Source organism: Rhincodon typus, chromosome 9 (assembly GCF_021869965.1).
Source record: "Rhincodon typus isolate 14 chromosome 9, sRhiTyp1.1, whole genome shotgun sequence".
In the NCBI taxonomy this organism is placed as follows: Eukaryota; Metazoa; Chordata; class Chondrichthyes; order Orectolobiformes; family Rhincodontidae; genus Rhincodon; species Rhincodon typus.
Window position 1 is genome coordinate 1,520,785 of NC_063340.1, and position 16,718 is coordinate 1,537,502.

Sequence of the window (16,718 nt, forward strand, 5' to 3'; positions counted from 1 at the left end):
TGACCTATCCCCTTCCTAACTCCCTACCTACACTCACCTTTCCTGGCTCCATCCCCGCCTCTTCGACCTGTTTGTTTCCTCTCCTCTATCCCTCTTCTATCCGCCTCCCACTCTCTCCCTATTTATTTCAAAACCCCCTTCCCCTCCCCCTTTTCTGATGAAGGGTCTAGGCCCGAAACGTCAGCCTCTCTGCTCCTATGATGCTGCTTGGCCTGCTGTGTTCATCCAGCCCTGCACCTTGTTGTCTTCAATTCATCTAATTACTTTTCCACATTCGCATCAATCTACAATGGGGACAGTATAAATGCAGAGTCTGTACCATTCTAACTCAGCACAACAGGTAGAAACACACTACAAGGAGCTAATCTTGCACAGGTTATGTATGTTTTTTATATTGAGAACATCCAATTTACACCTGACAGCTTCCTTCATTCTCCTAGCCTACTGGGTCAAGCTGCCTCTAAAGCTTCATCCTGCCCTAGCCTGAAACGTTTATCTTCCTCGTTTCTCTGCGCTCTCTCCAAACTCATCTTGTACATGTGATTCATTACCTGCTCCCTTGAAGCTATCCTTGCTGAAGCCATTAGCCTTAAATCTTTCCCACCCCCATTTTAAATGATGTTACTAATTTATTTTCCTGCTTGGAAAGCCCCTACATCCTTGCAAATTTCCATTCCATCTCCCTTTCCTTTCCAATGTGTTTATGTTGTTGCCTTGCCAATTTGTCTCTCTATTTCCTGGAACCCCATGGTTAAATCCTTCCAATCTGGTTTCCTCCCCTGCCATGCCAATGTGGCACTTGATAAAGTCACGCGATACCCTGTGACTGTAACAAAGGTAAATTTTTCCTCCTTTCTTTCCTCCTGTTTGTAGCATGATCGTGGAAGGTTGCTTAGCAACAACTTTTGAACTGTTAGTTTTCTGTTTTGTGATAGACTGAGAGTGGGGCAGTTTGAAAGAGAGCCTCCAAGCCTGTGGCAAAGAAAAGTTAGTCTCTTTTCTGAAAACAGTTCTTATTTGTGGAAAGTTTTGCAAGGAAGCAGGGTATGTGCTTGCACACTCGCTTTCTTTAGCTACATTTCTCCCTCTCTCCACCTGTAGTTTTGTCAACCAGAATATATAGTTCCACTTTTTTGCCCAATTATAGCTGGTACAGTAATGAGCTTCATAAATTTAGGTATTGCACATTCTAGGAGATTGCGTGCTCTCTGTCGCGCTTTCTGTCTCTCCCTTATTTTCTGAATTACTCCTCAGGTATCCACGGATTGATAAAGAGTCATTGCTCCCTATAGCCAAGGGATTATCTGTGTCTGGGGACAATGCTGAGGCCTGGTATCCACCAGGTCATGGAGATATCTATGCCAGCTTCTACAACTCTGGATTATTGCATACCTTTCTGCAAGAGGGCAAGGAATACGTTTTTGTATCTAACATTGATAATCTGGGAGCAACAGTTGATCTTAACATTCTTCGCCACCTTTTGAATCCACCAAATGGAAGACGGTGTGAATTTCTTATGGAAGTAACTGACAAGACGAGAGCAGACGTTAAGGTAATTTGATGGTGTTATCATATAAAGATTGCTTGGAATCAAACTGCTTCTGTTTGGTAAACCTACATTATTAACTTTTTTTTTTTAAAACAAATACTTATACTTTTGCTGATCGGTTGTGGTAGTTCTTACCTATTAATGAACAAGGGACTGCCCAGAATAAGGATGAGGCCAAACCCCATTCAGCATTTGATGCTAGTAAATTCTCATCTGCGCTCATCAATAAACGTTTGCTGCTATATTCAGCCATGCAGTCACCTCCTCTTGACTGTCGTGAAGATGGAGGTTAATAAATCTAATTTAGTCTGAGTGTATTCCAAAACAAAAAATTCCATACTTTAAAGGCTGAGAGTTGCCATAATATTGCAAGCTCTAAAATGCAGTACTGCAAATAATCCATGATCTGTAAACTGAATCCTGATGAAATTCAGTGGAGTTCCAGCATTTTATTTTGTGGGATGTGGCATCACTGGCACAGCCAGCATTTACTGCCCATCCCTAATTGTCCTGGAGAAGATGGTGGTGAGCTGCCTTTTTGAACCCACTGCAGTGCAAGTAGTGTAAACCCACAGTGCTGTTAGGGAAGAAGCTCCAGGATTTTAACTCCATGACACTGAAGGAACAGTGACATATTCCAAGGCAGAATGGAGAGTGGCTTGGACGGGAATTTGCAGGCAGTGGCATTCCCAGACATCTGTTGTCCTTCGTCCTTGTAGGTGATGGTGGTTGTTAGTATCTAATTCTGTTAAAAGAATGCTAAGTACCTAGGGGTTAAAGGTAACTAATCAAACAGATGTTGTGAACTACTTACTTAATTGTAGGTGCTCTCATAGGGCTCTTGTGGCCTGGTGTTACCTATCTCTAAGCCAGAAGGCTGGGGTTCAAGTCCCATCTGTCTATATGTATGTTACAATATGTGCACACAGGTTGCTTAGAAAATAAACAACAGAGGGCCCCTGATGGGTTATGCTTGTAAGTTGTTCAAGATTCTTGTGGTACAGTGGTAGTAGCACTTTCTCTGAGCTAGAAGATGTGGGTTCAGGTCCTCTTTATCCCAGAAGTGTGCTTTAGAATCATAGAATCCCTACAGTGCAGAAAGAGGCCATTTGGCCCATCAAGTCTACACTGACCTCCGAGCATCTCACCCAGACCCATCTTTTCCTGTAATCCCACATTTAGCAGGGCCAATCCACTTAGCCTGCACATCTTTGGACTGTGGGAGGACACCCACGCAGACACTAGGAGGACGTGCAAACTCCCCACAGACAGTTGCCCGAGGGTGGAATCAAACCTGGGTCCCTGGTGATGGGCAGCACAGTGGCCCAATGGTTAGCACTGCTGCCTCAATCAGTCTATTAGGATATGTTTCAAAATAAAGGATTTAAATATATAAAGTAGAGTTATTGAGGAGGTAGCTAGATTTTATGTTGTGTCTAAGGTTTTTGAGTAGATTTGTAGCACGGGTTATGGATGTTGTGGTTGGTTGGCTCGCCAAGCTGGTATGTTATTTCGTAGATGTTTCACTACCCTGCTGGGTAACATCAGTGCAGGCTCCAATGAAGCGCTGTTGTGTTTTCCCGCCTGTTATTTATAGTCCGGTGTCCGTTAAGATGGATTACCTCACTTCTGGTTTTCCTTTGCAGTGGAGTATATATAGGGTCTAGCTCAATGTATTTGTAGATGGCCTTCTTAGTGGAGAACCAGGCCTCTAGGAATTCCCGTGCTTGTCTCTGGTTGGCCTGTCCTAGGATCCTGGTGTTGTCCCAATCGAACTGGTGGTTTTCCTTATCCATGTGGATGGAAGTGAGTGAAATATTGGTTGTGTCTTTTTGTTGCTAGTTGGTATTCGTGTACTCTTGTGGCTAATTTTCTTCCTGTCTGTCCAATGTAATGTTTGTCGCGGTCTTTGCAAGGAATCTCGTATATAACATTGGTCCTGTCTATAGTGGGTAACAGGTCTTTGGTTTGGGTTAACAGTTGGCGTAGGGTTGATGTGGGTTTGTGTGCTATACTGATGCCCAGTGGTCGTAGGAGTCTTGTGGTCAGTTCAGACATGTTCCTGATGTATAGTAGCATGATGAGTGTGTCGGGGTGTACAATATCTTCCTGTTGTTGTTCCTGTGATAGACATCTTCTGACCCAGTTGTTTGGGTATCCGTTGTCCTTGAATACTTGGAGGTACTCTTCTTTTTGACGTAGTTCTGTGTTGCTGCAGGTTGTTGTTACTCATTTTAAATAGTGTTTTCATGCAACTTCGTTTGTGGGTGTTAGGTTGGTTGCTGTTGAAATTCATAACTTGGTCAGTGTGTGTGGCTTTCCTGTGTACATTTGTCAGGAATTCGCCGTTGGTCCTGTGTTCTACCATGACACCCAGGAATGGGAGCTGTTTGTTCTTTTCCTCTTCCCTGGTGAATGTGATCCCGGTGTGATTGTTGTTTATTAGTTGGTGTGTCTCTAGTTTGGTCCGTTTAATGATGACAAAGGTGTCTTCCATGTATTGGATCCATAGTTTCGGTTGGATTAGTGGAAGGGCTATGCTTTCAAGTCTCTGCATCACTGCTTCTGCTATTAGTCCGGAGATAGGTGACCCCATGGGTGTCCCGTTGATCTGTTCATATATTTGGCCGTTAAATGTAAAGTGGGTCGTGAGGCATAGGTCCAGTAATTTCAGCCTGTTGTCTGTGGAGATGGTGTCACTCGGGTCTCATTCTTGTTTTTAGTAGTGTTGCCAGTGTTTCTCTTGCTTTATGATGTGTGGTTGAAATAAAACTCTAGACTAAGAAAAAATAGGCTTGGTCTAAAAGCATTTAACTTCAGGTGTCCAACAGGGGTGGCAGAAGTGTGTCCACGATGACTGAAGGTTTTATAATTTTGAAAGGTTTACATTATACTCGTACCTCATACAGCCTTAGTTGAAACATGGACAAAAGAGCTGAATTTAAGAGGTGAGGTGGGAGCAACAGCCCTTGATATCAAGGCTGCATTTGACTAAATATGTTATCAAAGAGCTCTGGCGAGATCGGAATTAATGGGAATCCGGGGAGAGAATTCTCCCGGTTGGAGATGCATCCTGGCACATAGGAAGATGGTTGTGGTTGTTGGAGGTCAGTCATCTCAGCTGCAGGGCATCTCTGCAAGAGCTCCTGAAAGTAGTGTCCTAGACACAACTACTTTCAGCTGCTTTATCAATGACCAATTCTTCATGATAAGGTCAGAAGTAGGGTTGTTTGTTAGTGGTCAGTGCTGAAAATTGCACATTCGTGACTCCTCAAATCCTGAAGCAGTCCATGTCAAAATGAAACTAGTCCTGGACAATATCCAAGTTTGAAAAGTAGCAGGTAACCTTCATACCAGATAATGACGACATTCCAATAAAAGACAATCTAACCACCTCGCTTGACATTTGATGATGTTACCTTGACTGAATCTGTCAACATCCTGGGGTTATCATTAATCAGAAATTCAACTGGACTAGCTATATAAATACAGTGACTACAAGAACAAGTCAGTGGCTAGGAATACTGTGGTGAGCAACCCACCTCCTGACTTCCCATAGCCTGACAATCACCTACAAGATACAACACTGGTTTGATGGAATACTACCCACTTGCTTTGATGGGTACAGCTCCAACAACATTGATTGGCACCATATCTATACCTTCCTCCACTGGCACTAATTAGCAGTAGTGTGACTATCTGCAAGATAGTGTAGGAATTTGCTGAAAGGTCCTGAGGTAGCACCTTCTAAACCTATAACCATGTCTATATTTTGACAAAGTGATGATGAAGATATTGTCTATATGGATTTCAGTAAGATGTTTGACAAGGTTCCACATGGTAGGTTAGTTAGTGGTTAGATCACGTGGAAACCAGGGGGATCTAGCCAATTGGATACATAATTGATTTGAACGTAGTAGGCAAAAGGTGGTGGTGAAGGGCTTTTATTCAGACTGGAGGCCTGTGACCAGCAGTGTGCCGCAAGGATCAGTGCTGAGTCCACTGCTTTTTGTCATTTATATAAATTATTTGGATGTGAACATAAGAGGTATGGTTAGTAAGTTTGCAGATGACACCAAAATTGGTGGTGTAGTGGACAGTGAAGAAGTTACTTGATCAGATGGGCCGATGGGCTGAGGAGTGGCAGATGAAGTTTAATTTAGATAAATGTGAAGTGTTGCATTAGCTGTGTAAGTCCTTACCAAAATATTAGTGCCCTAGGCAGTAACAACAACAACCTAGGGGTGCAGGTGCATAGTTCCTTGAAAGTGAAGTCTCAGGTAGACAGGGTGGCAAGGAAGGCATTTGGTACACTAGCCTTCATTGTTCAGTGCATTGAGTGTGGGAGTTAGGATATCATGTTGTAGCTCTACAGGACATTGGTTAGGTCACTCCTAGACTACAGTATTCAGTTCTAGTTTCCTTGCTATCGGAAATGTTATTAAACTTGAAATGGTTTTAGAAAAAAAAATTACTAGGATGTTGCCAGGGTCGGAGGGTTTGAGCTATAGGGAGAGGCTGAATAGGCTGGGGCTATTAGCACTGGAGGCTGAGGGGTGACCTTTATAGAGGTTTATAAAATCATGAGGGATATGGTTAGGGAGATTAGCCAGGTCTTTTCCGCAGGATAAGTGAGTCCAAAACTAAAGAATGTAGGTTTAAGTTGAGAGGAAAGATTTAAAAGGGACATAAGGGGCAACTGTTTCATGCAGAGGGTGGCATGTGTATGGAACAAGGTGTCAGAGGATGTGGTGGACGTGGGTACAGTTACAACAGTTAAAAGACATTCCGATGGGTACATGAATAGGCCGTGTTTAAAGGGATATGGACCAAATGCTGGCAAATGGGACTAGTTTAGGATATCTGGTCGGCATAGATCATGACCCTTTAAGAGAAGTAATTTCTCTCTTCTATTTTAAATCTGCCACCCTTAGCCTAAAACTCTTGTTCTATATTGTCCCACGAGGGGAAACATCCACTGTATGTCTACTTTGTCAATCCCCTTTGCTTGTATACCTTAATTAGATGTCCTATCGTTCTTCTAAACTTGAGAGTATCAGCCTAAACTGCTCAATCTCTCCTTGTAAGACAAGCCTTTTTATCTCTGGAGTTAATCTAGTGAAGCTTCACTGAACTGCTTCAAATGTAATTACATCCTTCCTCAAGTAAGGGGACCAAAACTATACACACTACTCCAGGCACTGTCTTATCAATGCCTTGTACTATTGCAGCAACACTTCTCCTCTTTTACACTCCATTCCTTTAGCAATACATACCAAAATTCCATTTGCCTTATTACCTGCATATAGCTTTCTACAATTTGTGCACGAGTACAACCCAGATCCCTCTGCACCAAAGCATTTGAAGTTTCTGTCCATTGAATAAGTTTCCTTTTTATTCCTGTGACCAAAATGGATAAAGGTTGGCCCAGCCAGTGTGCTCACTACCTGAGGGAATCATTGTTCAATATTTCAAATGGTTAATTATTTCCAAATTCATGTTGCTTACTTGCCATATAACTAGCACTGAATTAATTATTTGTGGTAAAATGTAATCTTAACTGCTTTGAAATAAGCAAGGTAATGTTGCATTTCTCGATCAGGCTGAAGATGTTGCAGGCAATCTCAACACTGATTTTGATTCATGCTTGCTCTCATATTGTGTTGAGTTTGTCATGGTTATATTTTTATGGAATTGGTGTTTTCTATTCTTCAAGAATAGAAAGAAAATAATTTGAGTCGTCTGTTGTGCGTAAGTGGCATGATTCTGATCAAGTCTTTGCTCCACAGGGAGGAACCCTTATTCAGTATGACGGTAAACTCCGACTGTTGGAAATAGCTCAAGTGCCAAAAGCACATGTTGATGAGTTTAAATCAGTCACCAAGTTCAAGATATTCAATACCAATAACCTGTGGATTTCTTTGGCTGCAATTGAAAGGCTACAAAAGGAAAATGCAATTAACATGGAAATCATTTTAAACCCAAAGGTAATATCATTTATAAATACACTTGCGGGTATGTAGGTCGTTGTTTTGTACCATAACACTGAACTCTACTTACTCCACCAAATAGCTGCATGACTCTTAAGATATCCAGCCGAACTGTTGAAGAAAGCTGGGTGTAGAGGCAGAAACCCATAACATTGAAGGAGGATTTAGGTGTGCACTTGCAATGCCAAGGAATATAAGGCTATGGGCCAAGTGCTGGAAAATGGGATTAAAATAGGTGGTGGGTTCTGATTAGTGCTGATTCATGGGCTGTAGGGCCTTTTCCTATGCTGTAGGTCTCAGTGACTTCACCCCTTCCTCCACACTCCCCATCCTTCAATGCTACCATCTGGATTAATACAACTAAGCATCAAGTTTTCATAGTAATTCTTTCATAACAATGTTCTTTAATAGCTTTTATGTAATTTTCCCTCACTTTCTACTTTGAAATATTTTAAAATTAATAGAATTTCAAGTTGTTTCGTAACATTACAGTAACACATTTCGTGACCTTTTTTCAAAAAAAGGTCACTTTTACTAAATGCTGATTTTTGTGTCAGGCTGACTTACAGATACATCTTATTTTGGTTTGGTGCTAGTGAACTATCTTCCATCATGACCGGTTGTGCATTGAAACACACCAGGACATTAGCATTTACCACCTCTCTGAACAGTACTGAGGAGGTGCTGTCTTTCTGATGAGATGCCAGAATAAGGTGAATGCAAGAGACTTGAGGGCAGAGGAATTTTCCCAGTTGATCTGATTTATTGTAGTGACATGTACCTTAGAACAGTGAAAAGTTTTGTTTTGCAAGCAGTACAGGCAGATCATAGGGTGATTGTCCTGACCATCACATCCTGCAAATTAAAAAAACACCAAATACCAACTAACTAGTCATTTATCTCTCTCTTTCTTGTATCCTGCTGTATTACAATGAGTATTCTCAAAGTAATTCATTGATTTGAAGCCCTTCAGGATGTTTTGGTGATCGTAGCATGTTATTGTTGGTTTTCTGTACCAATACATTGAGGAACCAGCCAGAGAACACTACATCCTAGACTGAGGATTCCGTAATGAGAATGGAATAATTGGCAGTCTAGTTTGGGCAGCCTCTTTCAGAAGAGTAACGATAACATGATAGAATTCTTCATTTAAGATAGAGAGTGATGGAGTTGATTCTAAGACTAGGATCTAGAATCTAATTAAAGGAAGCTACCGTGGTATGAGGTAGAGCTCGCTATGATGAATTGGTAACGTTACTTGAAGGGATGATGGTGAATAGGCAATGGCAAGCATTTAAAGTGTACACGGAGGAACCAAAAAAATTATTCATTCCTGTCCGAGACAAAAACAAAACAGGAAAGGTGGCATAACCATGGCTGACGAGGGAAGTTATGGATAGTGTTGGATCCAATGGAAAGACACACAAATTAACCAGACGATTGGGAGCAGTTTAAATTTCAGCAAAGAAGGACAAAGGGATTGATTTGAAGAAGGGGAAAATAGAGTAGGAGATTAAGCTTGTGGGAATGTACAAACTGATTTTAAAAGCTTCTGTAGGTACGTGAAGAGAAAAAGGTTAATCAGGACAAATATAGGTCCCTTACAGTCAGGAACAGGGGAAGGTATAACTGGGACAGAGTTGGCAGATCAATTAAATTGTTTTGGTTCTGCCCTCATACAGGAGCACACCAATAATGTCTCAAGAAAGTTGGGGAACACCGGGTTTACTGAGACGGAGGAACTGAAGAAAATCAGAATTAGTATGGAAATGGGAAGTTGATGGGATTAAAAGACAATAATCTACACCCCAGAGTGAAATAGTGGATGCATTGTTGGTCTGCTCATACAGACTCTGGAGCAATTCCTGTGGATTGGAGAGTAGCGAATGTAACCCCTGTATGTTTTTTTAAAAAAGGGGTAGAAAGAAAATGGGAATTACAGACCTGTTAGCCTGGCAATAGTACTCAAGAAAATGCTTGAGTGTCTTTGTAAAAGATTTAGATGCAGAGCACTTGGGAAAACAGTGGCAAATGCAGCAGGCAGTGAAGAAGGCAAACGGTGTGTTGGCCTTCAAAGCGAGAGATTCAAGTACAGGAATAGGGATATCTTGCTACAATTGTACAGGGCCTTGGTGAGACCATACCTAGCATATTGTTTGCGGTTTTGGTCTCCTTTGCTGAGGATGGATGTTCTTTCTATGGAGGGAGTGCAACAGAAGTTTACCAGACTGATTCCTGGGATGGAGGATTGATGTATAAAGAGACTCAATCAGTTAGGACTATATTTACCTGAGTTTAGAAGAACAGGGTGATCTCGTAGAAGTTATAAAAAGATTAGATGGCAAGAGCAGGAAAGATGTTCCTGATGACTGGGGAATCTAGGACCAGAAGTCCCAGCCTAAGGATAGGCCATTTAGGACTGAGATGAAGAGAAGTTTCATCCAGAGTGCATTGAGCAAAAAGAGATTGAGAACGAAACATTGAATGTTTTCAAGAACGTAAACATACTACTTAAGGCATCCGGGATCAAAGGTTATGGGGACAAAATGGAGACGGGCACTGAGTTGGATGATCGGCTATGATCACAGTGAATGCTGGAGTCGAATGCCCCACTTCTCCTATTTTCTACATATCAATTATGCAGCTTCTTTTGATATTAACTTCTGCTTCTAAAGATCACAATAATATTAGTGCTTGGTGACATTTACAAGTCAGACTTATAAGTGATTGGCATGTGAATAAAGGAGGTATGGTTAGTAAGTTTGCAAATGACACCAAAATTGGAGGTGTAGTGGACAGTGAAGAAGGTTACCTCCAGAGTACAATGGGATCTTGATCAGATGGGACAAAAGGCAGCGGATTGGCAGATGTAGTTTAAATAAATGTGAAGTGTGCTACATTTTGGTAAGGCAAATCAGGGCAGGATTTACACATCTTAATGGCAAGATCCTGGGGAGTGTTGCAGAACAAAGAGACCTGAGAGTGCAAGTTCATAGTTCTCGAAAGTGGAGTTGCAGATAGACAGGGTGGTGAAAACGCTAACCTTTATTGGTTGGTGCATTGAGTATAGGAGTTGGGAGGTCATGTTGCAGCTGTACAGAACATTGGTTAGGCCACTGTTGGAATACTGTGTTCAATTCTGGTCTCCTTACTATTGGAAAGATGTTGTTAAACTTGAGAGGGTCACAAGAGTTACAAGAATGTTGCCAGGATTGGAGGGTTTGAATAGAAAGGCTGAATAGGCTGGGGCTATTTTCTCTGGAGTGTTGGAAATTGAGGGGTGACCTTTTATAGAGGTTTTATAAATTCATGAGGGGCATAGTTAGGGTCAAGATCTTTTTGCCATGGTGGGGGGGAGGGTGGGGGTTCCAAAAAATAGAGTTCATAGGTTTAAGGTGAGAGGAAAGATTTAAAAGGGACATAAGGGGCAAATTTTTCACGGAGGGTGGTGTGTGTATGGAATGAGCTGCCAGAGGAAGTGATGGTGGCTGGTACAATTACAACATTTTAAAAGGCATCTGGATAAGGACTGGTTTAAGAGGGACATGGACAGAATGCTGGCAAATGGGACTTGATTTATGTAGGATATCTGTTCAGCATGGACCAATTGGATCAAAGGTTCTGTTTCCATGCTGTACAGCTCTGACTAAGTTTTGTTTAATGCTGTGGGGAATTATTCTAATTTCAGGTTGTTGTAGTTAAATATAAATTGTCCTTTTCAACAGACGTTGGATGATGGCCGAAATGTGATTCAGCTGGAGACAGCTGTTGGTGCTGCCATTAAGTGCTTTGAAAATGCTCTAGGTATTAATGTGCCACGCAGCCGCTTCCTGCCTGTGAAGACCACCTCTGACCTGATGCTGGTGATGTCCAACCTGTACAGCCTTAATGCAGGATCCCTGACAATGAGTGAAAAAAGAGAATTCCGAACTGTACCTTTGGTCAAGTTGGGCAGCTCCTTTACTAAGGTAATGTGTTCTGTAGATGCCAGTTAAATACAATGAACCATCATTTGTCTTTGTGCCACTTTAAATCCAGTATCATGTTCAGCTTTTACATGATTAGAATCAGGAAGCCCTGCTGATCTAATTTGCTTTAAGTGCCAACTCTTACTTGTTTACTAAATTGGAAAATATTACTCAAGTGCTTAGTAATTATTTTAAAAACCATCGTTTTAATTAGTATAAATACTGGTCATTTCCTATATCAAGATTCAACCTTCAAAGTTTAACGAACTCACTTGAATCCTGACCCAGGTTTTCAATTAGGCCAAGCAGCATCATAGGAGTAGGAAGGCTTCATCAGGGTCTAGGCCTGAAATGTCAACCTTCCTGCTCCTATGATGCTGCTTGGCCTGCTGTGTTCATCCAGCTCTACACCTTGTTATCTCAGATTCTCCAGCATCTGCAGTTCCTACTACCCCAGGTTTTCAATTTATTGTTCTTGGTACCAAGATTTGTTTGGTTCAGTGGCATCATAAACCAGCTGCTGTCAGCTGTATAGAACGGAAGGTCCTGTCCAATCCTAATTTTAAAACTCTGGAAACACTCAGCAGGTCAAGTAGTCTGTGAAGAAAGAAACAGAATTAATGTTTCAGGTCTGTCACCTTTGTTTGATTGGATTTCTGCATAAACACCCTTTTTGAATGGAGGATAACTGGATAATGACAAATAAATAAAAAGATTTTCTAAGTGAATCCCTTCTGCACATTCCTAATCACAAAGACTTTGGAATTAATTAGGAATGTCCTTTGTACATTCTGGGCTGAGACAGGCTGAACCAGTAATAAACCAAGATTAAACTTTGGGTTTTCCTTATTGGTTGACTCAGTTTCACAGAGCTCACTGCAATTAACCACCGAGGAGGTGGTAATTTGGCTGGGGAGTAGGAAGGTTTCCTCGGAATATGCTGAGCAATTTAAGCAATTCCTGTTTTTGTTTCTGATTTACAGCATCCATAGTTATTTCAGTTTTTATTTTGCCAGTATATGATGACTGACCATGGTGCAATACCTGATGTTTAACTGTCACCTTGTAAATTGACTAGGGTCACTGAGTATTTCAGCTATAGATTAGCATTTATTTTATCGAGGAAATCTGAACATAAAACAAAGCTCTGTGATTCTAAGAGCAGGTTCTGCAGTTTCTAGAAGAGACTGATCTAATCTGGTACCAGAGATGGGTATCGGGTTCAGTGGTACTCTAGCTTGCTGTAGTAATACTGGTATTGTTGACCTAGGGCTAGTTTAATGGAGAGGGTTTATAACCCTGCTGTGTGTTCACTGCCAAATACAACAGATTATATATGAAAGCAACTCAAAGACTTGATTATTTTTGACCAGGTACAAGATTACCTGAAGAGACTGGAGAGTATACCAGATATACTGGAACTGGATCACCTTACTGTTTCAGGAGATGTCACTTTTGGGAAGCATGTTATATTGAAGGTCAGTAAAGGACTTAAATGTGTTGAAACTTTGTATTTAATTGTGTTAAATTCCTCTAAGTTACTGCTACAGAATTTTCTAATCAGTGACATTGTAATACCATAACCTACAGCAACTGCTGTATTTCTTTTCGAAACAATCTAGGCAGGTGAGTTGTTGATTTTAAATTATGACAAATCAGTTTTCCTTCCATTAGAAGACAAAGTAATTGCGTAGCTTCTGGTTTTTAGAAAAATAAACACCAGCTATAAAGAGATGTCACGGAAATTACTGTTGATGTATACGTTGATCTTTTTCAATCCCTTCAAAAATTGGGTCAAATTGTACGTAGTATTAAAGTGAACTGTCTGTGGGTGGTTGCGATTTAAATGTCATTGTCATCAGACACAGTGGATATGATTTAAACCCATGTACCTTTGCAACACAGACTTTAGTACCTTTATATCAGTAAGTAAAACTGGATAATTGGTGATGGACAATAAATGCTGGTCAGCGAGTGAAGCCTACATCTGAATGAATAGAAACATTTGTTGGGTGATTTAAATTCAGGCAGACTACTAATGTGAGTATAATGTGGCTCAAAAACAGAGCTATATATTGACAAGATGCAAAAACAGTAGTGTTAGGGCTGGAGAAATGGGGTTGTCTTATACAGTAAGTTGATTTGTAGGTGAACAATTATTTTGGACGTCATGTTGGATGAGAATATTACTGGTCAAGATCCCAAAGGAGACTTCTCTGCAATGTGAATAGCGCAGTGGGACTTTTTCTATCCATCTGAAGGACGATGGGATCTTAATTTTAATCTTGCATGAAATAATTTATATATTGTAGATATTACAGAAAGAAAACAATGGTAACTTAATGTCAGAGCTTGGGATTGAGAAATTTTGGGGTATCATAGATATAAATAGACATAGTACCACATTGGGAATGGGAAGTAAATGTACCTGTGAAGTGTGCTGTTCAGGTAAAACCAGAATCCTAATATGGCATAGTGAGGTAGATGTAACAATATTTTCAGAATATTATTGATGGCCTTTTTAAAATGATTACTGCTAAGATAGTTTGGATAATTTGATTTTTAGCTTGTGCATCTATAATTACATCTATTTTCTGTATTTAGGGAACAGTTATAATCATTGCAAATCATGGTGATAGGATTGACATACCTCCTGGAGCTGTATTGGAAAATAAAATTGTTTCTGGTAATCTGCGAATCCTGGACCACTAGAAGGGACGTTTATGAAGCTAACCTATTGAAAGTGTTTCATTTTATCATGTGTATGAATCACATGGGTGACTCATCATTATTTTATGTGCATTAAATTGCTTAGAGTACATGCTAACTTTGGGTGTGAAATGACTTACCTCTTCCAGGTAGATGTTTTCAAATGTTTACTGTGTTAAAATATATTTTGCCATCTTTTGTGAAAATTTTAAAATCATGGCCTGCAGAGAGCTCTGTGCACTGGTATTTAAAACAGCCTGATGTTGAAATGCGACAGAATTTTGTTTTTTCAACAAAACTGTAAAATTCAGTCTGGTTCTTAAAAATAAAATTGTTCCTGCATTGAAATGGTTAGAAGTTTATGTTCAAAGCTAGTACGTACTTTATACTCTGTCTTTGAACGATAATAAAGTGCAATGTGAAAACTGGTGTTTTTTTTTAAATGCTCTGCTGAAGGTTTGCTAATTGTTGGCAATAACCCCTAAGGGACTGGCCTTTAATGACCTCAACGTTAACTCTGGATCCTAAAGACATCAGATCAATTGTAGCCATGGAAACCAGCTCCTGCCCTCCCTCAGCAAATGAAGGAGTATACCTTCATGTTAAACACCACTTGGAAGGAGTACTGAGGGTAGACTTCAATATTCATCATAAACAGGCTGTGTACTAGTGGGAGGAGTCAGAGGCAACCTACCTCACCTCACTGTCCCCAATCTAGTCTCTGAACACTCTAACTGAATTGAATACATGAGCTGAAAAAAATAGGAAAATTAGACCTTAATGCTTACTGTGCTGTTGAGTAAGATCCTGGCTGATTCTTTGTTGTCATCATCCTGCTGTGCTGCTGTAATGCTTGTTGGTGTCAGTCACTGATGTAACACAGGGGGGAGAAGAATGACATGTTGAGCAAATGCAGGTGTATGTGTGAGATATAACTAACAAGTAGCTGATTTCTATTCATCATCAGCACTGAGTTAGAGGAACTTTCCAGCACTTTACTAGTGCTTTGTGTAATACTCTGCTGTGCAACTCCTACATATCCAGCAGTCTGAATAATTTAAGACTAAAATTGCTAACCTTTGCCAGGAATGTGTTGCTTCAGGGAAAAACATTACAGGCATATCTTTGGAAATAGTAAGGCGGGAGAAAAACCTGAAAGGCAACCAGCCATCTTTTGAGCTGAAGTCTTTTGTCATTTATATAAATATGATTCAAAATGGAAAATAAACTGCATTACCATGGAGAAATGCACCACCTGCTGAATTCTATTCTGTTGACCAATAATTCTCCTTCCCAGATTTTGAACCCATCCAAGTGACCTGTCCCTCCTTTCAACTGAGTGTTTGCTTCCCTTTGCCTCTGCTCCTTTTTAAGGCTATAAGATACCTCCTCTCCTTGCTTTCCTTTCTCTCGTGTATGCTTTCCTGTGCCTTTCCTTATCTCTCTCCTGTTCCTCTTCCAGCAAATGGTCGAAGTGAAAAAGGACCTACATTAAAATACTACAACTTCTGCGCCAGGAGCTGCTGCAGAGCACAGTTGGAAGATTTCTTTTCCTTCACTAATTGCCCATGAGAAGATGAATTTCAAAACTCAGCAATAGATATTTCTGGGTAGGGGGATTAAGAGTTAAAAGAACTGAGGTGATTAGTTTTAGCTTTTTCAGTCTAGCTATGACTTAGTCAAATGTTGGAACAGGGTTGAATGCACCTCCAGACTCCAATCATTTGAGTGGCAGAACCAACAAATGTAACGGGGCTCTATGGCTGTGTATGTGCCAGTAAGGACCAGACTTGAGCTCCAGAAAAAATACCCGAAGTTCAATGAGGCTGAGAGAAGGGTACTTACCTGATCTTGGTGTGGTAGTCAGGATGGTTGGTTTATAATGCAGAGTAATAACAGAGTGGGTACAATTGCTACACCAGCTGATGCTATCATGAAGGACTCTCTGCAATATCTCCCCTCATCTGAGGCATGGTGACCCTCTGGTTGAATGACCACCATTCAGACTATGGCAACTTACCTTTACTTTGACCTTACCTGAACTTGGATCACACCAGCACATTCAAGCACCCTCCATGAAATATAAAATTTGTTACATTTCCTTGACAATATTTTCTGGATACGTCTCTTGGAAATGTATCATCGTTCCTTTGCCATCGCTGGGTGAAAATTTTGGAATTCCCTCCCTAAGGGTATTTAAGGTCTACCTACAGCACATAGACTGCAGCGGTTCAAGGAGACAGCTCACCCCCCACTTTCTCAATGACAACTTGGGACAGGTAATAAATGCCGCACCCAACCAGTGATGCCCACAGTCCAAGAGTGAATAAAATTCTCACCATGTACATGGGAGCCAGTATGTGATATCACACCAGTGACAGAGATGAGAGTTTTGGCCTGTGTTCTCCTTGGGCCTTTTTTGTGATATTGCAATGACAGTGGCTTGCAAATTGGACTAACCCCTACAGCCCCTGGAGAACCACGAGTTCAGGGAGTATTGCA

The 16,718-nt window shown here is 40.8% G+C and overlaps 1 protein-coding gene across 1 annotated transcript in view; it reads left to right on the top strand.

Annotated features, from left to right (window-relative positions):
• ugp2b (UDP-glucose pyrophosphorylase 2b) overlaps positions 1–14,641 on the top strand; it is a 35,679-nt gene extending 21,038 nt beyond the window's left edge. Inside the window, exons 5-9 of the mRNA XM_048601115.1 lie at positions 1,255–1,552; positions 7,339–7,536; positions 11,265–11,507; positions 12,881–12,985; positions 14,112–14,641. Of these exons, the coding sequence (XP_048457072.1) occupies positions 1,255–1,552; positions 7,339–7,536; positions 11,265–11,507; positions 12,881–12,985; positions 14,112–14,219 (952 nt within the window). The 3' untranslated portion in view covers positions 14,220–14,641. The remainder of the gene's footprint in view (positions 1–1,254; positions 1,553–7,338; positions 7,537–11,264; positions 11,508–12,880; positions 12,986–14,111) is intronic.
• Positions 14,642–16,718: the final 2,077 nt, after the last annotated feature.